Source organism: Pristiophorus japonicus, unplaced genomic scaffold (genome assembly GCF_044704955.1).
Source record: "Pristiophorus japonicus isolate sPriJap1 unplaced genomic scaffold, sPriJap1.hap1 HAP1_SCAFFOLD_1632, whole genome shotgun sequence".
NCBI classification, from domain to species: domain Eukaryota; kingdom Metazoa; phylum Chordata; class Chondrichthyes; family Pristiophoridae; genus Pristiophorus; species Pristiophorus japonicus.
The window spans coordinates 28,361-53,828 of NW_027251313.1; the positions used below are offsets into that span (position 1 = coordinate 28,361).

The 25,468-nt window shown below is 61.3% G+C and overlaps 2 protein-coding genes across 2 annotated transcripts; both read left to right on the forward strand.

Moving 5' to 3' along the window:
- Positions 1–1,208: 1,208 nt before the first annotated feature.
- LOC139243214 (neurogenic locus notch homolog protein 1-like) lies at positions 1,209–24,287 on the forward strand (the record flags this gene model as incomplete). Its single annotated transcript, XM_070870719.1, has 6 exons — positions 1,209–1,547; positions 11,230–11,352; positions 17,377–17,610; positions 19,493–19,648; positions 21,878–22,063; positions 24,174–24,287. Coding segments are annotated over 6 exons (1,152 nt in total), but the record flags the coding sequence as incomplete, so codon positions are not given.
- LOC139243213 (chaperonin GroEL 1-like) lies at positions 12,771–14,679 on the forward strand (the record flags this gene model as incomplete). The annotated part of the gene is made up of 3 exons (XM_070870718.1): positions 12,771–12,818; positions 14,154–14,241; positions 14,624–14,679. Coding segments are annotated over exons 1-3 (192 nt in total), but the record flags the coding sequence as incomplete, so codon positions are not given.
- Positions 24,288–25,468: the final 1,181 nt, after the last annotated feature.

Below are 25,468 nucleotides of genomic sequence, written 5' to 3' on the forward strand. Positions count from 1 at the left end.
CTGACTCTCACTGGGGTACGGGTCCCACACACACTGACTCTCACTGGGGTACAGATTCCACACACACTGACTCTCACTTGGACTTTACCCACTGATTTAGAGTCCATGATAGGGAAGAGTGATCCTGGGTTGTGGGAGTGGATTCAATGGGTGGGGATGGTCAGTGATGGGGAGAGTGTACACGGGCTGTGGGAGGGGAGGGGAGAGTGTACACGGGCTGTGGGAGGGGAGAGTGTACACGGGCTGTGGGAGGGGGGAGTGTACATGGGCTGCGGGAGGGGAGAGTGTACATGGGCTGTGGGAGGGGAGGGAGAGTGTACATGGGCTGTGGGAGGGGAGGGGGAAGTGTACATGGGCTGTGGGAGGGAGAGTGTACATGGGCTGTGGGAGGGGGGAGTGTACATGGGCTGTGGGAGGGAGAGTGTACATGGGCTGTGGGAGGGGAGGGGAGGGGGGAGTGTACATGGGCTGTGGGAGGGAGAGTGTACATGGGCTGTGGGAGGGGGGAGTGTACATGGGCTGTGGGAGGGAGAGTGTACATGGGCTGTGGGAGGGGAGAGTGTACACGGGCTGTGGGAGGGGAGGGGAGTGTACACGGGCTGTGGGAGGGGAGGGGAGGGGGGAGTGTACATGGGCTGTGGGAGGGGAGAGTGTACACGGGCTGTGGGAGGGGAGGGGAGGGGGGAGTGTACATGGGCTGTGGGAGGGGAGAGTGTACACGGGCTGTGGGAGGGGAGGGGAGTGGGGAGTGTACATGGGCTGTGGGAGAGAGAGTGTACATGGGCTGTGGGAGGGGAGGGAGAGTGTACATGGGCTGTGGGAGGGGAGTGTACACGGGCTGTGGGAGGGGAGAGTGTACACGGGCTGTGGGAGGGGAGAGTGTACACGGGCTGTGGGAGGGGAGTGTACACGGGCTGTGGGAGGGGAGGGGAGTGGGGAGTGTACATGGGCTGTGGGAGGGGAGTGTACATGGGCTGTGGGAGGGGAGAGTGTACACGGGCTGTGGGAGGGGAGAGTGTACACGGGCTGTGGGAGGGGAGTGTACACGGGCTGTGGGAGGGGAGGGGAGTGGGGAGTGTACACGGGCTGTGGGAGGGGAGGGAGAGTGTACATGGGCTGTGGGGGGAATGGGTCTGTTGGGCTCAGTGCCGTTTCTCGCTGTGTGACTGACTGTTGAGCTAACGGTACGTTTCCCCCCCGGTCCCCAGGGACGCAGTGCCAGCAGGCAGACCCGTGTGCCTCAAACCCCTGTGCCAACGGGGGTCAGTGCGTGGCCTTCGAGGCCCACTACATCTGCAAGTGCACCGCGGGCTTCCACGGACCCATCTGCAAGCAGGACGTGAACGAGTGCGGGGTCAGTCCCTCGCCCTGCCGGAACGGGGGCACCTGCCTGAACGAGATTGGCTCGTACCAATGCACCTGCCCTCCCGAGTTCACGGGCCGGGGCTGCGAGAGTCTCTACATGCCCTGCTCCCCCTCGCCCTGCCACAACGGAGGGACCTGCCTGCAGCTCGGCGATGCCCAGTACGACTGTACCTGCCTCCCAGGTGAGTGTATCCATCGCCGTGGCAACGGTGTGTCGGCCCACGCACTGCGCATCTTCCTTACAAACTCATTTACACTCGGGGCTCGTGTGCAGAGTAACCGGGGCTGTGATACGGGCTGCAATCTGTTCCTGGGATGGGGGAATTGTCCTACAAGGAGGGATTGAGTAGACTAGGCCAATATTCTCTGGACTTTCATCATCACAGGCGGTCCCTCGCAATCGAGGAAGACTTGCTTCCACTCTAAAAATGAGTTCTTACGAGAATAGTCCAATACGAGAGCCACAGTCTCTGTCACAGGTGGGACAGACAGTGGTTGAGGGAAGGGGAGGGTGGGACTGGTTTGCCGCACACTCCTTCCGCTGCCTGCGCTTGGTTTCTGCACGCTCTCGGCGATGAGACTCGAGGTGCTCAGCGCCCTCCCGGATGCACTTCCTCCACTTAGGGCGGTCTTTGGCCAGGGACTCCCAGGTGTCGGTGGGGTTGTTGCACTTTATCAGGGAGGCTTTGAGGGTGGTCCCTGTAACGTTTCCTCTGCCCACCTGGGGCTCGCTTGCCGTGTAGGAGTTCCGAGTAGAGCGCTTGCTTTGGGAGTTTCGTGTTGGGCATGTGAACAATGTGGCCCTGCCCAGCAGAGCTGGTCGATTGTGGAGTTTAGAAGAATGAGAGGTGATCTCATTGAAACGTATAAAATTCTTACAGGGCTTGACAGGGTAGATGCAGGGAGGGTGTTTCCCCCGGGCTGGGGAGTCGAGAACCAGGGCTCACAGTCTCAGGATAAGGGGTCGGCCATTTAGGACTGAGATGAGGAGAAACTTGTTCACTCAGAGGGCGGTGAATCTCTGAAATTCTCTGCTCCAGAGGGCTGTGGGGGCTATGAGTATATTCAAGGCTGAGATCGCTAGATTTTTGAATATTAAGGGAATCAAGGGAATTGGGGACAGTGCAGGAAAGTGGAGTTGAGGTCAAAGATCAGCCATAGTCTCATTGAATGGCAGAACGGGCTCGAGGGACAGAATGGCCGACTCCTGTTCCTAACTCTTATATTCTTATATATAGAATAACGATACCTGGGAGTGAGTGGGGGGGGGGGGGTTTATATAAAACAAGAGACTGGGTGCGACAGGGGTCGTGTGTCATATTTGAGAATCTGGGGAAGGGGGGGGGGGGGTTGGGGGCGAGAGTGGGGGCAGGGGGAGGGGGTTGGGGGCGAGAGTGGGGGCAGGGGGAGGGGGTTGGGGGCGAGAGTGGGGGCAGGGGGAGGGGGTTGGGGGCGAGAGTGGGGGCAGGGGGAGGGGGTTGGGGGCGAGAGTGGGGGCAGGGGGAGGGGGTGGGGTGGGGCGGTCAGCGGGCAGGGATGGACAGACATGCTCGGCTCGGCTCTGGGACACGGGTCCATTGTTCCCTCTCACAGCTCACTGTGATTGAAGCGGCTAATCTGGGAGGAAGCATCTGCTGAGCCGTGTCCTGTCCCGGCTCCCACTGCGCACAGGGGCGGCGCTGGGGGGGGGGGGGAGCAAGGGGCCGGCAGCATACCCCCTCCCCTCCCCCCTCCTCCCCCCCTCCTCCTCCCCCCTCCTCCTCCCTCTCCTCCTCCCTCCTTCCTCCTCCTCTCCCTCCTCCCCCCTTCCTCCATCCTCCCCCCTCCTCCTCCTCCCCCCTCCTCCCTCCTCCTCTCCCTCCTCCCCCCCTCCTCCTCCCCCCCCCCGCACCCCCCCTCCTCCCCCCCCCCCCCTCGGGTTGGGGCTCTGTGCCGTGTTGACCAGCGCGGGGGGGGGGACAGGCCCAGGTCCCAGTGTTGTTTGGTTTGGATGGGGCGGCCGATGGGGAACGGAAGTCTGCCTTGTTTATTTTACAACCTGAAGTTCTGAAGTTTTGTTTGTCTGCCCCTCTCACTCCCAAGCTTTGCCCGTTCTGTTACAGCACAGGAGGAGGTCATTCAGCCCATCGAGCCTGTGCGGGCTGTGTGACAGAGCGATCCAATCAGTCCCACTCCCCCCGCTCTGTCCCCACAGCCCTGCACATTTTTCCTTTTCAAGTATTTATCCAATTCCCGGTTTGAAAGTTACTATTGAATCTGCTCCCACCGCCCTGTCAGGCAGCGCGTTCCCGATCACAACAACTCGCTGCGTAAACACATTCTTCCCATCTCCCCCTCTGGTTCTTTTGCCAATTATCGTCAATCTGTGTCCTCTGGTTAATGACCCTCCTGCCCCGGGGAACAGCTTCTCCCGATTTGCTCTGTGAAAACCCTTCATGATCTTTCAGTTGAGACGTTAAACCGAGGCTCTGCCTGCTCTCCTGGTGATGTAAAAGATCCCAGGGCACTATTTCGAATAAGCGTAAGGAAATTTTCCCTGGTGTCCTGGGCCAATATTTATCCCTCAACCAACATCACAAAATAAACAGATTATCTGTGTCATTTATCACATTGCTGTGTGTGGGAGCTTGCTGTGCACAAATTGGCTGCTGCGTTTCCCACATTACAACAGTGACCACACTGCAAAAGTACTTCATTGGCTGCAAAACACTTTTGAGAGGTCCGATGGTCATGAAAGGCGCTATATAAATGCAAGTCTTTCTTTCCAGTCACGACCTATCAGACGCTGAGCGACAGTGGGTGAGAGTGAACATCTGTGACATGGGTGTCTCGCGGTCAGCTGGTCCATGCTTTGCCAACCCTGTCCAGACTCCTGACTATTCCAACGCTCTCCTGGCCGACATCCCATCTTCTACCCTCAGCTCCTCCAAAACCCTGCTGCCCCATGTCCTAACTCGCACCGAGTCCCGTTCACCCATCACCCCCTGTGCTCACTGCCCCGTGTCCTAACTCGCACCCAGTCCCGCTCACCCATCACCCCCTGTGCTCACTGCCCCGTGTCCTAACTCACACCCAGTCCCACTCACCCATCACCCCCTGTGCTCGCTGCCCCGTGTCCTAACTCGCACCGAGTCCCGCTCACCCATCACCCCCTGTGCTCACTGACCCCGTGTCCTAACTCGCACCGAGTCCCGCTCACCCATCACCCCCTGTGCTCACTGCCCCGTGTCCTAACTCACACCCAGTCCCCCTCACCCATCACCCCATGTACTCACTGACCCCTTGTCCTAACTCACACCCAGTCCCGCTCACCCATCACCCCCTGTGCTCACTGCCTCGTGTCCTAACTCACACCCAGTCCCACTCACCCATCACCCCCTGTGCTCGCTGCCCCGTATCCTAACTCACACCCAGTCCCACTCACCCATCACCCCCTGTGCTCACTGCCCCGTGTCCTAACTCGCACCGAGTCCCGTTCACCCATCACCCCCTGTGCTCACTGCCCCGTGTCCTAACTCGCACCCAGTCCCGCTCACCCATCACCCCCTGTGCTCGCTGACCTACATTGGCTCCCAGATAAGCAATGCCTCGATTTCAAAATTCTCATCCTTGTTTTCAAATCACCTCCATGGCCCTCGCCCCTCCCTATCTCTGTAATCTCCTCCAGCCCCACAACCCCCCGAGATGTCTGCGCTCCTCCAATTGAGGCCTCCTGACCATCCCTGATTATAATCGCTCCACCATCGGTGGCTGTGCCTTCTGTTGCCTGGACCCCAAGCTCTGGAACTCCCTCCCTAAATCTCTCCGCCTCTCTACCTCTCTCTCCTCCGTCAAGACTCTCCTTAAAATCTGCCTCTTTGACCAAGCTTTTGGTCATCTGCCCTAATTTTTATTTTGCAGCTCGATGTCAAATTGTGTTTGATAATCGCTCCTGTGAAGCGCCTTGGGACATTTTACTACGTTAAAGGCGTTATATAAATACAAGTTGTTGTGGTTAGCAAACTGTGCTTTTATTAGAATTGAAGGAAATATTTTTTTTTCAGATGAAAGTTTTATTGAAGCATTTTACAGGGGTTGATGTTGAAACCTTTTGGATTCTAAAGAAAGACTTGCATTTATATAGCGCCTTTCACGACCACCGGGCATCCCAAAGTGCTTTACAGCCAATGAAATACTTTGGAGTGTAGTCACTGGTGTAATGTGGGAAACACAGCAGCCAATTTACGCACAGCAAGCTCCCACACACAGCAATGTGATAATGACCAGATATTGGCCCCAGGGCACTGGGGAGAACTCCCCTGCTCTTCTTTGAAATATTCGCCACGGGATCTTTTACATCCACCTGACAGAGCAGACGGGGCCTCGGTTTAATATCTCATCCAAAAGGCAGTGCAGCGCTCCCTCAGTACTGCCTCTCCGACAGTGCGGCGCTCCCTCAGTACTGTCCCTCCCACAGTGCGGCGCTCCCTCAGTACTGCCTCTCCGACAGTGCGGTGCTCCCTCAGTACTGCCCCTCCGACAGTGCGGCGCTCCCTCAGTACTGCCTCTCCGACAGTGCGGCACTCCCTCAGTACTGCCCCTCCGACAGTGCGGCGCTCCCTCAGTACTGCACTGGGAGTGTCAGCCTAAATTTCTGTGTCCAAGCCCCTGGACTGGGACCTGAACCCACAACCTTCTGACTCAGAGGTGAGGGTGCTGCCCACTGAGCCACAGCTGACACTAGGCGGCAGTGAGAAATGTGTTTAAGATGATTGAAGGATTCCATGAGGCAGATAGAGAGAAACTATTCCCTCTGGTGGGGGGAGTCCAGAACAAGGGGCAGAACCTTAAAATTAGAGCCAGGCTGTTCGGGGTGATGTCGGGAAGCACTTCTTCACACAAAGGGCAGTGGGAATCTGGAAGTCTCTCCCACAAAACGCTGTTGAGGCTGCAGTGGGGGGCAATTAAAAATGTCAAAACTGAGATAGATGATTTTTGTTCAGTAAGGGTATTGTTACGGAACCAAGCCAGGTGTAATGTATTTACTTCATGGGTTCTTGCTTAAGAATTCATAGCAACACATTGCTATTAAGAACTAGTTGGTTTAATAGCAAAGGTTTAACAATCACATTACCGGTTCATCCACCAGGCTCACAACCACCTGCCCCATCGTGGATCCCCCGAACCCAACTGGTTGGGGTTTTATTGAGTCTTGTGAACATCACGCGACTGGCTAAGCCACTCCCAACTCAACAGCTCTACAAACCTGTGAGCTTCCTCACAGGGGCACACATTACACTGGGTGGATGGGGTTAAGATACAGATCGTCTGGGATCTGATTCAATGGCGGAACAGGCTCGAGGGGCTGAATGGGCCTCCTCCTGTTCCTGTGTAACAGGCTTGAGGGGCTGAATGGGCCTCCTCCTGTTCCTGTGTAACAAGCTCGAGGGGCTGAATGGCCTCCTCCTGTTCCTGTGTAACAGGCTCGAGGGGCTGAATGGCCTCCTCCTGTTCCTGTGTAACAGGCTCGAGGGGCTGAATGGCCTCCTCCTGTTCCTGTGTAACAGGCTCGAGGGGCTGAATGGCCTCCTCCTGTCCCTGTGTAACAGGCTCGAGGGGCTGAATGGCCTCCTCCTGTTCCTATGTAACAGGCTCGAGGGGCTGAATGGGCCTCCTCCTGTTCCTGTGTAACAGGCTCGAGGGGCTGAATGGCCTCCTCCTGTTCCTATGTAACAGGCTCGAGGGGCTGAATGGCCTCCTCCTGTTTCAGTGGAACAGGCTCGAGGGGCTGAATGGCCTCCTCCTGTTCCTATGTAACAGGCTCGAGGGGCTGAATGGCCTCCTGCTGTTCCTATGTAACAGGCTCGAGGGGCTGAATGGCCTCCTGTTTCCAGTGTTCCCAGAAGGGGAGGGAGATATGGACCCAAAAGCGAGAGAGCGAACGAGAGCGCGAGAGAGAGAGAGAGAGAGAGAGAGAGATGGAGATGGAGATGGAGATGGAGTGTGAGTTAAAGCAGGGGAAGGTATTAGAACATTGCAATCGAAGGGCTAAACACAGGAACTGCAGGAAATGTGGGCTTTAACAAGTCAACTTCCTGTTTCAGCATTCTGTGAAACACAGTTTCCTGTTAGCATTGATAGATTCATTATTATTCCCCTACAGACACAAATTGTGTGTTTTTTTAAATCTCTTGATTTCGAGTATCTTGCTCAGGCGGCAGTGAAGACACCGAGTGTTTGTGAGGAGGGGGCGATTCTGGGGGGAGGGGAAAGATCAAGTTAAATCGAAACCTGTCCGTAGGAGCTGAAACCGCAAACTACATTTCCTCCATCCGAGTCTTTTTTATTAATTCACTGACAGGATGTGGGCGTCGCTGGCAAGGCCGGCATTTATTGCCCATCCCTATTAATGTGACAGAATGGTGTGCTCGGCCTCCTCAGTAAAGGGTTAACCGCATTGGTGTGGGTCTGGAGTCACATACCGACCCAGACCAGGTAAGGCCGGCAGGTTTCCTTCCCCACAGGGACATTAGTCAACCCCTTGGGTTTTTACGACAATCCGACAGCTCTTAGCCGTGTCAGTCTTGACTCAGTGGTTCGCACTCCCTCCCACCTGAGTCAGAAGGTCGTGGGTTCAAGTCCCGCTCCACTGACTTGAGCACAAAAATCCAGGCCGACACTCCCAGTGCAGTACTGAGGGAGCGCCGCACTGTCGGAGGGGCAGTACTGAGGGAGCGCCGCACTGTCGGAGGGGCAGTACTGAGAGAGTGCCGCACTGTGGGAGGGGCAGTACTGAGGGAGCGCCGCACTGTCGGAGGGGCAGTACTGAGGGAGCGCCGCACTGTCGGAGGGGCAGTACTGAGGGAGCGGCGCACTGTCGGAGGGGCAGTACTGAGAGAATGCCGCACTGTCAGAGGGGCAGTACTGAGGGAGCGCCGCACTGTTGGAGGGGCAGTACTGAGAGAATGCCGCACTGTCGGAGGGGCAGTACTGAGGGAGCGCTGCACTGTCAGAGATGCTGTATTTCGGATGAGACATTAAACATAGGCTCTGTCTTCCCTCTGGATGTAAAAGATCCCGTGACACTATTGGAAGAAGAGCAGGGAAGTTCTCCCTGGTGTCCTGGGACCAATATTTATCCCTCAACCAACATCCCTAAAAACAAATTATCTGGTCATTATCTCAGTGCTGTTTGTGGGAGCTTGCTGTGCGCAAATTGGCTGCCGCGTTTTCCACATTACAACAGTGACTACACTCCAAAAGTATTTAATTGGTTGTAAAACGATTTGGACCATCCTGAGGGATGTGAAAGGCACTATATAAATGCAAGTCTTGCTTTTCCGTGGTCTCAGTTACTGATGGTCGGGTCTCAGTCACCGCAGCCCCTGTAGCCTGGGGTGGGGCTGCACCTCAGTGTTTCTCACTCCCTCCTGTGGTGACACACTTGTGCCTGAGTTTGAGGGTCCTGAGCCCCAGCCCCGGGGGAACCCCGTTATCTCTGCTTCCTCTCCTGCGCTCTCCTCCCCGCGATCACCCAGCGAGTGCCGCAGGGAGCAGTGCGAGCTGTGTCTCAAAGTGTTTCCGTCTGTGGGGGTGGGACTGGTCTCAAACGCCTGGTGAGGAGAGGTTGAGTAGATTGGGCCGATACTCTCTCGAGTTTTTGAAGAACGAACTGTGATCTCATTCATAGAAGATTCTGAGGGGGTTTGACAGGATAGATGCTGAGAGGTTGTTTCCGCTGGAGAAAGAAAGACTTGCATTTATATAGCGCGTTCACGACCACTGGACGTCTCAAAGCGCTTTACAGCCAATGAAGTACTTTTGGAGTGTAGTCACTGTTGTAATGTGGGAAACGCGGCAGCCAATTTGCGCACAGCAAGCTCCCACAAACAGGACACCGGGCATAACTCCCCTGCTCTTCGTTAAAATAGTCCCATGGAATCTTTTACATCCATTTGAGAGGGCAGGCGGGGCCTCGGTTTAACGTCTCATCCGAAAGATGGCTCCTCCGACAGTGCAGTGCTCCCTCAGTACTGCCGCTCCGACAGTGCAGTGCTCCCTCAGTACTGAACATAAGAAGATAAGAATTAGGAACAGGAGTAGGCCATCTAGCCCCTCGAGCCTGCTCCGCCATTCAACAAGATCATGGCTGATCTGGCCGTGGACTCAGCTCCACTTACCCGCCCTCTCCCCGTAACCCTTAATTCCCTTATTGGTTAAAAATCTATCTATCTGTGATTTGAATACATTCAATGAGCTAGCCTCAACTGCTTCCCTGGGCAGAGAATTCCACAGATTCACAACCCTCTGGGAGAAGAAATTCCTTCTCAACTCGGTTTTAAATTGGCTCCCCCGTATTTTGAGGCTGTGCCCCCTAGTTCTAGTCTCCCCGACCAGTGGAAACAACCTCTCTGCCTCGATCTTGTCTATCCCTTTCATTATTATAAATGTTTCTATAAGATCACCACTCATCCTTCTGAACTCCAATGAGTAAAGACCCAGTCTACTCAATCTATCATCATAAGATAACCCCCTCATCTCCGGAATCAGCCTAGTGAATCGTCTCTGTATCCCCTCCAAAGCTAATATATCCTTCCTTAAGTAAGGTGACCAAAACTGCACGCAGTACTCCAGGTGCGGCCTCACCAATACCCTGTACAGTTGCAGCAGGACCTCCCTGCTTTTGTACTCCATCCCTCTCGCAATGAAGGCCAACATTCCATTCGCCTTCCTGATTACCTGCTGCACTTGCAAACTAACCTTTTGGGATTCACGCACAAGGACCCCCAGGTCCCTCTGCACCACAGCATGTTGTAATTTCTCCCCATTCAAATAATATTCCCTTTTACTGTGTTTTTTTCCCAAGGTGGATGACCTCACACTTTCCGACATTGTATTCCATCTGCCAAACCTTAGCCCATTCGCTTAACCTATCTAAATCTCTTTGCAGCCTCTCTGAGTCCTCTACACAACCCGCTTTCTCACTAATCTTAGTGTCATCTGCAAATTTTGTTACACTACACTCTGTCCCCTCTTCCAGGTCATCTATGTATATTGTAAACAGTTGTGGTCCCAGCACCAATCCCTGTGGCACACCACTAACCACCGATTTCCAACCCGAAAAGGACCCATTTATCCCGACTCTCTGCTTTCTGTTAGCCAGCCAATTCTCTATCCATGCTAATACATTTCCTCTGACTCCACATATCAGAGGTGAGTGTACTACCCACTGAGCCACGGCTGACACTCCAGAGTCTGGAACCAGGAGCCACAGTCTCAGGGTAAGGGGTTGCCCATTTATGACTGAGATGAGGAGGAACTTCTTCTCTCAGAAGGTCGTGAATCTCTGGAATTCTCTGCCCCAGAGGGCTGTGGTGGCTCAGTTGTTGAGTATATTCAAGGCTGAGATCGATTGATTCTTGTACTCAGCCTTGAATATACTCAAGGGGGGGGTCGAGGGTTATGGGGAGCGGGCGGGGAAGTGGAGCTGAGGCCAAGATCAGATCAACCGTGATCTTATTGAATGGCGGAGCAGGCTCGAGGGGCCGAATGGCCGGCTCCTGCTCCTATTTCTTATGTTAAACTAGGTGCCATCGATATAAGATAGTCAGTAATAAATCCATTTAAGGGGAAGCTAGATTATCACACGAGGGAGAAAGGAAATCGAAGGATATGGTGATGGGGTGAGATGAAGAGGGCTGGGAGAAGCGGGTGAGGAACATAAACGCCGGCACGAACCGGCCGGGCTGAACGGCCTGTTTCTGTGCCGTACACTCCGTGTGATTTTGAGGAAACGCATGCAGTGACCTGGGAGTAGGCCGGACATGAGGCCCTTGCCCCGGTAAGCTGAGCGATGGTCACTGACCGGGTGTGTGTGTGTTGCAGGATTCTCGGGCCAGCACTGCGAGGTGAATGTCGACGACTGTCCCGAGCATCGCTGCCGGAACCGAGGGCTGTGTGTGGATGGGGTCAACACCTACAACTGCCAGTGCCCCCCGGAGTGGACAGGTAAACGCTCCGATCGACCTGCCTTGGTCCGCCTGACCGCCCAGGCCGTCGCCGTGGTAACCATCGCAGCTCGCCCGCCTCCGTCCCCGCAAGTCACAGCAAACTCCTCTCCAAAAACCCACCCCTCATTGGATAGTGTCGTCTGAGTGAGACCCTCCAATTCTGGCCTCTTGTCCATCCCCCCCACCACCAACTCCTTTTTTCCAATCCTTCCCACCCTACACCCCTCCCTATCTCTGTAACCTCCTCCAGTCCCACCACCCCTCCCTATCTCTGTAACCCCCTCCAGCCCCTACACCCCTCCCTATCTCTGTAACCTCCTCCAGCCCTACACCCCTCCCTATCTTTGTAACCACCTCCAGCCCTACACCCCTCCCTAACTCTGTAACCTCCTCCAGCCCTACACCCCTCCATATCTCTGTAACCTCCTCCAGCCCTTACACCCCTCCCTATCTCTGTAACCTCCTCCACCCCTACACCCCTCCCTATCTTTGTAACCACCTCCAGCCCTACACCCCTCCATATCTCTGTAACCTCTTCCAGCCCTACACCCCTCCCTATCTCTGTAACCTCCTCCAGCCCTACACCCCTCCCTATCTCTGTAACCCCCTCCAGCCCCTACACCCCTCCCTATCTCTGTAACCCCCTCCAGCCCCTACACCCCTCCCTATCTCTGTAACCTCCTCCAGCCCTACACCCTCCCTATCTCTGTAACTTCCTCCAGCCCTACACCCCTCCCTATCTCTGTAACCTCCTCCAGCCCCACCACCCCTCCCTAACTCTGTAACCTCCTCTAGCCCCTACACCCCTCCCTATCTCTGTAATCCCCTCCAGCCCTACACCCCTCCCTATCTCTGTAATCCCCTCCAGCCCCTACACCCCTCCCTATCTCTGTAACCCCCTCCAGCCCTACACCCCTCCCTATCTCTGTAACCCCCTCCAGCCCCACCACCCCTCCCTATCTCTGTAACCTCCTCCAGCTCTACACACCTCCCTATCTCTGTAACTTCCTCCAGCCTCTACACCCCTGCCTATCTCTGTAACCTCCTCCAGCCCTACACCCCTGCCTATCTCTGTAACCTCCTCCAGCCCTACACCCCCCGAGATCTCAGTGCTCCTCCAATTCTGGTCTCTTGCACATCTCTGATTATAATCGTTCCACCATCAGTGGCTGTGCCTTCAGCTGCCTGGGCCCTAAGCTCTGGAACTCCCTCCCTAAACCTCTCCGCCTCTCTCTCCTCCTTTAAGACGTTCCTTAAACCTACCTCTTTGACCTGTCCTGATAATCTCCTTATGCGGCTCGGTGTCAAACTGTGTTTGATTTATGCTTCTGTGAAGCGCCTTGTGAGGTTTCACTACGATAAAGGCGCTATATAAATGCAAGTTGTTAAATCGCCAACCCCCCCCTCACAAGTTGAATGTGGTCCTCAGGACAAGACCCATCGCCATTGAGAGGAGTTCTGAGGGTAAGAGGCCAGTTTGCAAAAGACTGCCCTCGTTAAAAGATGTTCTCAAATTGAGATACTTCGCCCTCACATCAGGGTCTTCAGTGAGAATCCAGGCTTGGATGGCCATGGGATATTCGACCACGGCGATCATCACAGTCCTTGTCTGACATCCACACCCAGCAGGGGTGGGGGTCACCGGGCAGCGAGCGGGGGCAGGAACCCTGGCTGGTGTTGCTCTCCACCTTCCCTAGGCCATGGGGAGGCCATGGCTGGTTGTGGAGCCACACTCCCCCGCTATCGGGGGCTGTGGATGGTGACGAGCAGCAGACGCTCCCTCAGTTGCAGGTAACAGCGGGGGTCCGGGGTCTCAAGGTCGGGGTTCCCAAGGTTTGGGGGATCCCGGGTCGGGAGGTCCCTGGGCCAGGGGATCCCGGGGTTGTGGTTCCCAGGGCCGGTGGGTCCCGGGGTCAGAGGGTCGGGGCTTCCCGGGGTCGGGGCTTCCCAGGGCCGGTGGGTCCCGGGGTCAGGGGATCCCAGGGTCAGGGGATCCCAGGGTCAGAGGGTCGGGGGCTCCCGTGTCGGGGATTCCCAGGGTCAGAGGGTCGGGGCTTCCCAGGGTCAGGGGATCCCGGGACCGGTGGGTCCCGGGGCCAGGGGATCCCAGGGTCAGGGGAACCCGGGGTCAGAGGGTCGGGTGTTCCTGGGGTCAGGGATTCCCGGGGTCAGGGGTTCCCAGGATCGGGGGATTCCGGGGCCATGGGTTCCCAGGGTCGGGGGTTCCCAGGGTCAGAGGGTCGGGGGATCCCGGGGTCGGGGGATCCCGGGGTTCCCAGGGCCAGGGGATCCCGGGGTCGGGGGATCCAGGGGTCGGGGGATCCAGGGGTCGGGGGATCCCAGGATCGGGGGTTCCCGGGGTCGGGGGTTCCCGGGGTCGGGGGTTCCCAGAGTCAGGGGATCCCAGGATCGGGGGATCCCGGGGCCATGGGTTCCCAGGGTCGGGGGTTCCCAGGGTCAGAGGGTCAGGGGTTCCCGGGGTCGGGGGTTCCCAGGGTCGGGGGTTCCCAGGGTCGGGGATCCCGGGGTCGGGGGTTCCCAGGGTTGGTTGTTCCCAGGGTCAGAGGGTCGGGGGTTCCTGGGATCGGGGATTCCTGGGATCGGGGGATCCCGGGATCAGGGGATCCCGGGATCGGGGGTTCCCAGGATCGGGGGATCCCGGGGCCATGGGTTCCCAGGGCCGTGGGTTCCCGGGGTCAGGGGATCCCGGGGTCGGGGCTTCCCAGGATCGGGGCTTCCCAGGATCGGGGGTTCCCGGGATCGGGGGTTCCCAGGGTCGGGGGTTCCCGGGGTTCCCAGAGTCGGGGGCTCCCAGGGTCGGGGGTTCCCGGGGTTCCCAGGGTTGGGGATCCCGGGGTCAGGGGCTCCCAGGGTCGAGGATTCCCGGGTCGGAGGTTCCCAGGATCGGGGGTTCCCGGGATCGGGGGTTCCCGGGGTCAGGGGATCCCGGGGTCGGGGGTTCCCGGGGTCGGGGGTTCCCGGGGTCGGGGGTTCCCGGGGTCGGGGGTTCCCGGGGTCGGGGGTTCCCAGGGTCAGAGGGTCAGGGGATCCCGGGTTCGGGGGTTCCCACGGTCGGGGGTTCCCACGGTCGGGGGTTCCCGGGATCGGGGATTCCCGGGGTCGGGGGTTCCCGGGGTCGGGGGTTCCCGGGGCCATGGGTTCCCGGGGTCGGGGGTTCCCGGGGTTGGGGGTTCCCGGGGTCGGGGGTTCCCACGGTCGGGGGATCCCGGGGCCATGGGTTCCCGGGGTCGGGGGATCCCGGGGCCATGGGTTCCCGGGGTCGGGGGTTCCCGGGATCAGGGATTCCCGGGGTCGGGGGTTCCCGGGATCGGGGGATTCCCGGGGTCGGGGGATCCCAGGGTCGGGGGATCCCGGGGTCGGGGGATCCCGGGGTCGGGGGATCCCGGGGTCGGGGGTTCCCGGGGTCGGGGGTTCCCGGGGCCATGGGTTCCCGGGGTCGGGGGTTCCCGGGGTCGGGGGTTCCCGGGGTTGGGGGTTCCCGGGGTTGGGGGTTCCCGGGGTTGGGGGTTCCCAGGGTCAGAGGGTCAGGGGATCCCGGGTTCGGGGGTTCCCACGGTCGGGGGTTCCCGGGGTCGGGGGATCCCGGGATCGGGGGTTCCCGGGGTCGGTGGTTCCCGGGGTCGGGGGATCCCGGGGTCGGGGGATCCCGGGATCAGGGATTCCCAGGGTCGGGGGTTCCCGGGATCGGGGATTCCCGGGGCCATGGGTTCCCGGGGTCGGGGGTTCCCGGGGTCGGGGGTTCCCGGGGTCGGGGGTTCCCGGGGTCGGGGGTTCCCGGGGTTGGGGGTTCCCAGGGTCAGAGGGTCAGGGGATCCCGGGTTCGGGGGTTCCCAGGGTCGGGGGTTCCCACGGTCGGGGGTTCCCGGGATCGGGGATTCCCGGGGTCGGGGGTTCCCGGGGTCGGGGGTTCCCGGGGCCATGGGTTCCCGGGGTCGGGGGTTCCCGGGGTCGGGGGTTCCCGGGGCCATGGGTTCCCGGGGTCGGGGGTTCCCGGGGCCATGGGTTCCCGGGGTCGGGGGTTCCCACGGTCGGGGGATCCCGGGGCCATGGGTTCCCGGGGTCGGGGGATCCCGGGGCCATGGGTTCCCGGGGTCGGGGGTTCCCGGGATCAGGGATTCCCGGGGTCGGGGGTTCCCGGGATCGGGGGATTCCCGGGGTCGGGGGATTCCCGGGGTCGGGGGATCCCGGGGTCGGGGGATCCCGGGATCAGGGATTCCCAGGGTCGGGGGTTCCCGGGATCGGGGATTCCCGGGGTCGGGGGTTCCCGGGGTCGGGGGTTCCCGGGGTCGGGGGTTCCCGGGGTCGGGGGTTCCCAGGGTCAGAGGGTCAGGGGATCCCGGGTTCGGGGGTTCCCAGGGTCGGGGGTTCCCACGGTCGGGGGTTCCCGGGATCGGGGATTCCCGGGGTCGGGGGTTCCCGGGGTCGGGGGTTCCCGGGGTCGGGGGTTCCCGGGGCCATGGGTTCCCGGGGTCAGGGGTTCCCGGGGCCATGGGTTCCCGGGGTCGGGGGTTCCCGGGGCCATGGGTTCCCGGGGTCGGGGGTTCCCACGGTCGGGGGATCCCGGGGCCATGGGTTCCCGGGGTCGGGGGATCCCGGGGCCATGGGTTCCCGGGGTCGGGGGTTCCTGGGATCAGGGATTCCCGGGGTCGGGGGTTCCCGGGGTCGGGGGATCCCAGGGTCGGGGGATCCCGGGGTCGGGGGATTCCGGGGTCGGGGGTTCCCGGGGCCATGGGTTCCCGGGGTCGGGGGTTCCCGGGGTCGGGGGTTCCCGGGGCCATGGGTTCCCAGGGTCGGGGGATCCCGGGGCCATGGATTCCCAGGGTCGGGGGATCCCGAGGTCGGGGGTTCCCAGGGTCGGGGGATCCCGGGGCCATGGGTTCCCAGGGTCGGGGGTTCCCAGGGTCGGGGGATCCCGGGACCATGGGTTCCCAGGGTCGGGGGATCCCGGGGCCATGGGTTCCCAGGGTCGGGGGATCCCAGGGTCGGGGGATCCCACGGTCAGGGGTTCCCGGGTCGGGGGTTCCCGGGATCAGGGATTCCCGGGGTCGGGGGATCCCGGGGCCATGGGTTCCCAGGGTCGGGGGTTCCCAGGGTCGGGGGATCCCGGGGCCATGGGTTCCCGGGGTCGGGGGTTCCCACGGTCGGGGGTTCCCGGGATCGGGGATTCCCGGGGTCGGGGGTTCCCGGGGTCGGGGGTTCCCGGGGCCATGGGTTCCCGGGGTCGGGGGTTCCCGGGGTCGGGGGTTCCCGGGGCCATGGGTTCCCGGGGTCGGGGGTTCCCACGGTCAGGGGTTCCCGGGTCGGGGGTTCCCGGGATCAGGGATTCCCGGGGTCGGGGGATCCCGGGGCCATGGGTTCCCAGGGTCGGGGGTTCCCAGGGTCGGGGGATCCCGGGGCCATGGGTTCCCGGGGTCGGGGGTTCCCACGGTCAGGGGTTCCCGGGATCGGGGATTCCCGGGGTCGGGGGTTCCCGGGGTCGGGGCTTCCCGGGGCCATGGGTTCCCGGGGTCGGGGGTTCCCTGGGTCGGGGGTTCCCTGGGTCGGGGGTTCCCGGGGTCGGGGGTTCCCGGGGCCATGGGTTCCCGGGGTCGGGGGTTCCCACGGTCGGGGGATCCCGGGGCCATGGGTTCCCGGGGTCGGGGGATCCCGGGGCCATGGGTTCCCGGGGTCGGGGGTTCCCGGGATCAGGGATTCCCGGGGTCGGGGGTTCCCGGGATCGGGGGATTCCCGGGGTCGGGGGATCCCAGGGTCGGGGGATCCCGGGGTCGGGGGATTCCGGGGTCGGGGGTTCCCGGGGCCATGGGTTCCTGGGGTCGGGGGATCCCGGGGTCGGGGGTTCCTGGGGCCATGGGTTCCCAGGGTCGGGGGATCCCAGGGTCGGGGGATCCCGGGGCCATGGGTTCCCATGGTCGGGGGTTCCCGGGTCGGGGTTCCTGGGTTGGAGGGTTAGTCGAAGGCTGACTGACGGTGATGCGAGCTGTTTGGTCCTGCCGCCCCCCAGGCCAGTTCTGTACTGACGATGTGGACGAGTGCCAGCTCCAGCCCAATGCTTGCCAGAACGGTGGGACCTGCCACAACACCAACGGCGGCTACAACTGCGTCTGTGTCAACGGCTGGACCGGGGACGACTGCAGCGAGAACATCGATGACTGCGCCATCGCAGCCTGCTACAGCGGGGCCACGTGTCACGATCGCGTCGCCTCCTTCTACTGCGAGTGTCCCCACGGCCGAACCGGTAAGCACCTCTGACCGTCCGCCACCTCTGACCTGTCAGTGTGAGGAGGTGCACACTGCTGGGGAAATAATGGTCTAAATGGAGTGAAGGAGCAGAGGGATCTGGGAATAGATTCAGATCACTAAAAGTAGCGATGCAGGTTAACAAAGCCCTAAACAGCAAACCAGGCACTGGGGTTCATTTCAAGAGGGATAGAATTCAAAAGCAGGGAAGTTGTGCAAAACTTGTATCGAACCGAGGTTGGACCACACTTGGAGCACTGCGTACAGCTCTGGTCTCCATGTTATAACAAGGATAGAGGCTCTGGAGAGGGTGCAAGAAAGATTTACAAGGATGATATCAGAACTGAGAGGTTATAACTATCAGAAAAGTTCTTTGCTCTCGAAAAGAGAGAAGGCTGAGGGGGTGACCTGATAGAGGTCTTTACAATCATGAAGGGGTTTGAGGGGATAGATGTAGAGAAGATGCTTCCATTTGTGGGGGAGACCAGAACTTGGGGCCATCAGTACAAGACAGTCGCTAATAAACCCAACGGGGAATTCAGGAGAAACCTCTTTACCCAGAGAGCGGTGAGAATGTGGAACTCGCTGCCACAGGGAGGGGTTGAGGCGAATAGTGTCGATGTATTTAAGGGGAGGCTGGATAAACACACAGGGGAGAAGGGAATAGAGGGATATGGTGATGGGGTGAGAGGAAGAGAGTGGGAGGAGGCTGGTGTGCAGCACAAACCCCGGCAGTGGGGCTGAATGGCCTGTTTCTGTGCTGTACATTCTGTCAACATTAAAGGTGAGCTGGGTGGCTAGTGGAGAGGGGGGATGAAGGGGTCTGGGACCGGGGCGGGGCCATGGGATTGGGACAGTGTCGGGCAGAGGGTGAACCTAGCGGGGCCTGTCTGGGGTCCAGGGGCCTGTCTGGGGTCCAGGGGCCTGTCTGGGGTCCAGGGGCCTGTCTGGGTCCCGCGGCCTGTCTGGGTCCCGCGGCCTGTCTGGGGTCCAGCGGCCTGTCTGGGGTCCAGGGGCCTGTCTGGGGTCCAGCGGCCTGTCTGGGGTCCAGGGGCCTGTCTGGGGTCCAGGGGCCTGTCTGGGGTCCAGGGGCCTGTCTGGGGTCCAGGGGCCTGTCTGGGGTCGAGCGGCCTGTCTGGGGTCCAGGGGCCTGTCTGGGGTCCAGGGGCCTGTCTGGGGTCGAGCGGCCTGTCTGGGGTCCAGGGGCCTGTCTGGGGTCCAGGGGCCTGTCTGGGGTCCAGGGGCCTGTCTGGGGTCCAGGGGCCTGTCTGGGGTCCAGGGGCCTGTCTGGGGTCCAGGGGCCTGTCTGGGGTCGAGCGGCCTGTCTGGGGTCGAGCGGCCTGTCTGGGGTCGAGCGGCCTGTCTGGGGTCGAGCGGCCTGTCTGGGGTCGAGCGGCCTGTCTGGGGTCGAGCGGCCTGTCTGGGGTCGAGCGGCCTGTCTGGGGTCGAGCGGCCTGTCTGGGGTCGAGCGGCCTGTCTGGGGTCGAGCGGCCTGTCTGGGGTCGAGCGGCCTGTCTGGGGTCGAGCGGCCTGTCTGGGGTCGAGCGACCTGTCTGGGTCCCGGGGCCTGTCTGGGTCCCGGGGCCTGTCTGGGTCCCGGGGCCTGTCTGGGGTCCCGGGGCCTGTCTGGGGTCGAGCGGCCTGTCTGGGTCCCGGGGCCTGTCTGCTCCCGGGGCCTGTCTGGGGTCCCGGGGCCTGTCTGGGGTCCCGGGGCCTGTCTGGGTCCCGCGGCCTGTCTGGGGTCGAGCGACCTGTCTGGGTCCCGGGGCCTGTCTGGGGTCGAGCGACCTGTCTGGGTCCCGGGGCCTGTCTGGGTCCAGCGGCCTGTCTGGGTGCAATATTCCCCCCCGTTGATCCTCTCCGCGGTTGCTGTTCTGCAGGGCTGCTGTGCCACCTGGACGATGCGTGTATCAGTAATCCGTGCCACGAGGAGGCTAACTGCAGCACCAACCCCGTCAATGGCAAGGCCATCTGCACCTGCCCCGCCGGCTTCTCTGGGGCCGCCTGCAAACAGGACGACGATGAATGCTCGCTGGGTAAGGAGCAAACCCCCCCCCCCCCGCACCACCCCCCCCCCCCCCGCATCACCCTCCCCCCCCCCCCCCGCACCACCCTGCCCCCCCCCCCCGCACCACCCTCCCCCCCCCCCCGCATCACCCTCCCCCCCCCCCCCCCCCCGCACCACCCTCCCCCCCCCCCCCCCCGCACCACCCCCCCCCCCGCACCACCCTCCCCCCCCCCCCCCCGCACCACCCTCCCCCCCCCCCCCCCGCACCACCCCCCCCCCCCCGCATCACCCTCCCCCCCCCCCCCCGCACCACCCTGCCCCCCCCCCCGCACCACCCTCCCCCCCCCCCCGCATCACCCTCCCCCCCCCCCCCCCCCGCACCACCCTCCCCCCCCCCCCCCCCCCGCACCACCTCCCCCCCCCCCCCCCCGCACCACCCTCCCCCCCCCCCCCCCCGCACCACCCTCCCCCCCCCCCCCGCACCACCCCCCCCCCCCCCCCCCGCACCACCCCTCCCCCCCCCCCCCCGCACCCCCCCCCCCCCCCCCGCACCACCCTCCCCCCCCCCCCCCCCGCACCACCCTCTCCCCCCCCACCCCTCCCCGCACCACCCTCCCCCCCCCCCCCCGCACCACCCTCCCCCCCCCCCCCCGCACCACCCTCCCCCCCCCCCCCGCACCACCCCCCCCCCCCCCCGCACCACCCTCCCCCCCCCCCCCCCGCACCACCCTCTCCCCCCCACCCCTCCCCGCACCACCCTCCCCCCCCCCCCCCCCGCACCACCCTCCCCCCCCCCCCCGCACCACCCTCCCCCCCCCCCGCACCACCCCCCCCCCCCCCGCACCACCCTCCCCCCCCCCCCCCCCGCACCACCCTCTCCCCCCCCCCCGCACCACCCCCCCCCCCCCCCCGCACCACCCTCCCCCCCCCCCCCCCCGCACCACCCTCTCCCCCCCCCCCCCCCCCCCGCACCACCCTCCCCCCCCCCCCCCCGCACCACCCTCCCCCCCCCCCCCGCACCACCCCCCCCCCCCCGCACCACCCTCCCCCCCCCCCCCCCGCACCACCCTCCCCCCCCCCCCCCCGCACCACCCTCTCCCCCCCCACCCCTCCCCCGCACCACCCCCCCCCCCCCCCCCCCCCCCCCCCCCGCACCACCCTCCCCCCCCCCCCCCCGCACCACCCTCCCCCCCCCCCCGCACCACCCTCCCCCCCCCCGCACCACCCTCCCCCCCCCCCCCCCGCACCACCCTCCCCCCCCCCCCCGCACCACCCTCCCCCCCCCCCCCGCACCACCCTCCCCCCCCCCGCACCACCCTCCCCCCCCCCCCCCCGCACCACCCTCCCCCCCCCCCCCCCGCACCACCCTCCCCCCCCCCCCCCCCCCCGCACCACCCTCCCCCCCCCCGCACCACCCTCCCCCCCCCCCCCCGCACCACCCTCCCCCCCCCCCCCCCGCACCACCCTCCCCCCCCCCCCCGCACCACCCTCCCCCCCCCCCCCCCCCCCCTGCGCCACACTTCCTTCTCCTCGTCTTTCTCGCGTCACTGCCTCGCCGGTGCTGTGGGACACCAGTCTCTCTCCCTCTCTCTCACCTCTGAGTCAGAAGGTCGTGGGTTCAACCCCCCACTCCAGAGACTTGAGCACAAAATCCAGGCCGACACTCCCGGTGCAGTACTGAGGGAGCGCCGCACTGTCGGAGGGCAGTACTGAGGGAGCGCCGCACTGTCGGAGGGGCAGTACTGAGGGAGCGCCGCACTGTCGGAGGGGCAGTACTGAGGGAGCGCTGCACTGTCGGAGGGGCAGGACTGAGGGAGCGCTGCACTGTCGGAGGGGCAGGACTGAGGGAGCGCCGCACTGTCGGAGGGGCGGTACTGAGGGAGCGCTGCACTGTCGGAGGGGCGGTACTGAGGGAGCGCCGCACTGTCGGAGGGGCGGTACTGAGGGAGCGCCGCACTGTCGGAGGGGCAGTACTGAGGGAGAGCCGCACTGTCGGAGGGGCAGTACTGAGGGAGAGCCGCACTGTCGGAGGGGCAGTACTGAGGGAGCGCTGCACTGTCGGAGGGGCGGTACTGAGGGAGCGCCGCACTGTCGGAGGGGCGGTACTGAGGGAGCGCCGCACTGTCGGAGGGGCAGTACTGAGGGAGCGCGGCACTGTCGGAGGGGCAGTACTGAGGGAGGGAGTGAGGGAAGTGTGTGTGGTGTTGCCTGTCTGCCTGTTTCCGTCTCTCTAAATCTCCCTGGCGATCTCCCGCAGGCTCCAACCCCTGTGAGCATTCGGGAAAGTGCATCAACACGCTGGGCTCCTTCGAGTGTCAGTGCCTCCCCGGCTATCACGGCCCTCGGTGTGAGCTGGACTTCAACGAGTGCATGTCCAGTCCCTGCCAGAATGATGCCACCTGCCTTGACCTGATTGGGAAGTTCCAGTGCATCTGCATGTCCGGTAGGTACAGGTACCCACGGATCGAGGGACAGGGGCAGTGTGGGTACAGAGGGGGAGGTGGGGCGACAGTGGGGAGGTGTGGGTACAGAGGGGGAGAAGTGTGGGTACAGAGGGGGAGAAGTGTGGGTACAGAGGGGGAGAAGTGTGGGTACAGAGGGGGAGAAGTGTGGGTACAGAGGGGGAGAAGTGTGGGTACAGAGGGGGAGAAGTGTGGGTACAGAGGGGGAGGTGTGGGTACAGAGGGGGAGAAGTGTGGGTACAGAGGGGGGAAGTGTGGGTACAGAGGGGGGGGGGGCAGAAAGCAGACAGTAACGATGAAAGGTTGTTTATCAGACCGAAGGGACGTGTTCAGGACTCGGTGTTGGGACCACTGCTCTGTTTGATGTATATTAATGACCTGGACGTGGGTATTGTAATGTATGCACCTGTGAGTATGCTCACAGGTTAGCCAGTCACGTGATGTTCACAAGACTCAATAAAACCCCGGCCAGTTAGGTTCAGGGGATTCACGATGAGGCAGGTGGTTGTGAGCCTGGTGGATGAACAGGTAATGTGTAATGTGATTGTTAAATAAACCAACTAGTTCTTAATAGCAATGTGTTGCAGGTACACAGGGCATAATTTCAAAGTTTGCTGATGACATGATAAGCATAGTAAACAGCGAGGAGGATGGTAACAAGACTTCAGGAGGACAGAGCCAGGCCGTTCAGGGGTGATGTGGGGAAGCAGTTCTTCACACAAAGGGCAGTGGGAATTGGGAACTCTCTCCCCCAAAACGCTCTCGGGGCGGGGGGTCAATTGAAATTCATAGAACTGAAATGGATGGATTTTTGTTGGGTAAGGAGGGATATGGAAACAAGGTGGGTCATCATCATCATCATAGGCAGTCCCTCGGAATCGAGGAAGACTTGCTTCCACTCTAAAACTGAGTTCTCAGGTGGCTGAACAGTCCAAACGGGAATTACAGTCTCTGTCACAGGTGGGACAGACAGTGGTTGGGGGAAGGGGTGGGTGGGGAGTCTGGTTTGCCGCACGCTCCTTCCGCTGCCTGCACTTGTTTTCTGCACGCTCTCGGCGACGAGACTCGAGCTGCTCAGCGCCCTCCCGGATGCACCTCTTCCACTTAGGGCGGTCTTTGGCCAGGGACTCCCAGGTGTCGGTGGGGATGTTGCATTTTATCAGGGAGGCTTTGAGGGTGGTCCCTGTAACGTTTCCTCTGCCCACCTGGGGCTCGCTTGCCGTGTAGGAGTTCCGAGTAGAGCGCTTGCTTTGGGAGTCTCGTGTCTGGCATGCGGACAATGTGGCCCGCCCAGCGGAGCTGATCGAGAAGGTAGGTACGAGGGTACAGGTCAGCATGGATGTGACTGAATGGCTCGAGGGGCTGACTGGCCTCCTCCTGTTCCTGTCGATGTGAGGGAAACAAAGACATTTTTTGCTGTTGCAGTTTCTGACGTGGAAAAGGGGGAAGTGAGGATTCCGATAGTTCCCTGAGAAACTCCGCAACTGGAGACCAGCAATGTTTTGTCCTGTCCGCCCCGAATCCCCAAAACATGGAGCAACAAACAACGACCAAGCTCCAGCTTTCACAGCTGTTTGGGAGGAGAGAGTTCCAGATTTCTTTGGAACAGATGAGGCTGAGGGGAGACCTTATTGAGGTGTATGTAATGATGAGGGGCCTGGATAGAGTGGATAGGAAGGACCTATTTCCATTAGCAGAGGAATCAACAACCAGGGGTCAGAGATTTAAAGTAATTGGGGGGAGGTTTAGAGGGGATTTGAGGAGAATTTTTCTCACCCAGAGGGTGGCGGGGGTCTGGAACTCACGGCCTGAAAGGGTGGTAGAGGCAGAAACCCTCACCACATTTAAAAAGTACTTGGATGAGCACCTGAAGTGCCGTAACCCACAGGGCTACGGACCGAGAGCTGGAAAGTGGGATTAGGCTGGGTAGCTCTTTGTCGGCCGGCGCGGACACGATGGGCCGAATGGCCTCCTTCCGTGCCGTAAATTTCTTTCCATTTCCCCTACCCTTGGTGTGGGAAAACCGCCCAATTCTCCCCGCACTGATATGCCGGGCAGAAACGGTTAATTCTGTGCGTTTTAAAATTGCAGGATACGAGGGAATCTACTGTGAAATTGATACCAATGAGTGTGGCAGTAATCCGTGCTTAAACAAGGGCACTTGTATCGACAAAATCAACGAGTTTGAGTGCAAATGCCCCTCAGGTAGGTGCCAGTGATCGATAAACCGCGCCCCCCTGCCTGGTCTGTGCTGTGAGCAAGGCCACAGAGTAATCTCGGCCTACGGGCAGGCTTAATATACCGAGGCAAGGCCTACTCTTCCCTCCCATCCTCCTGCCCCTGGGACAACCAGGATTACTCCTCGATAAGCTCACAGCAACTGAAATCCAGGGAGGGAAAATAATATCATCGTTAAAAAAAATCAAGTCTATTTATTTCTCTGATGAAGAACAGCGGGACCCAGAGGTGTCTGTGTTGGTCACCCCCGGGGCATGTGCACTATGGGACACTCAGCCGCTCACCCTTCCTGACTCGCTCCCTTCATTCTCCCGAGTGACTCATGTTCCCCACATTCATTCCACCTCCCCACACCCCCCCACCCCTGCCCCTCCGCTCGCCCTCAGCGCACACTGACTCTCTTGGGGTATGGGTACCACACACACATACTCTCACTGGGGTACGGGTCCCACACACACTGACTCTCACTGGGGTACACTTCCACACACACTGACTCTCACTGGGGTACGGGTCCTACACACACTGACTCTCACTGGGGTACGGGTCCCACACACACTGACTCTCACTGGGGTACAGGTCCCACACACACTGACTCTCACTGGGGTACGGGTCCCACACACTGACTCTCACTGGGGTACGGGTCCCACACACACTGACTCTCACTGGGGTACGGGTCCCACACACACTGACTCTCACTGGGGTACAGGTCCCACACACACTGACTCTCACTGGGGTACGGGTCCCACACACTGACTCTCACTGGGGTACGGGTCCCACACACACTGACTCTCACTGGGGTATGGGTCCCACACACACTGACTCTCACTGGGGTACGGTCCCACACACACTGACTCTCACTGGGGTACAGTCCCACACACACTGACTCTCACTGGGGTACAGGTCCCACACACACTGACTCTCACTGGGGTATGGGTCCCACACACACTGACTCTCACTGGGGTACGGGTCCCACACACACTGACTCTCACTGGGGTACGGGTCCCACACACACTGACTCTCACTGGGGTACAGGTCCCACACACACTGACTCTCACTGGGGTATGGGTCCCACACACACTGACTCTCACTGGGGTACTGGTCCCACACACACTGACTCTCACTGGGGTACAGGTCCCACACACACTGAC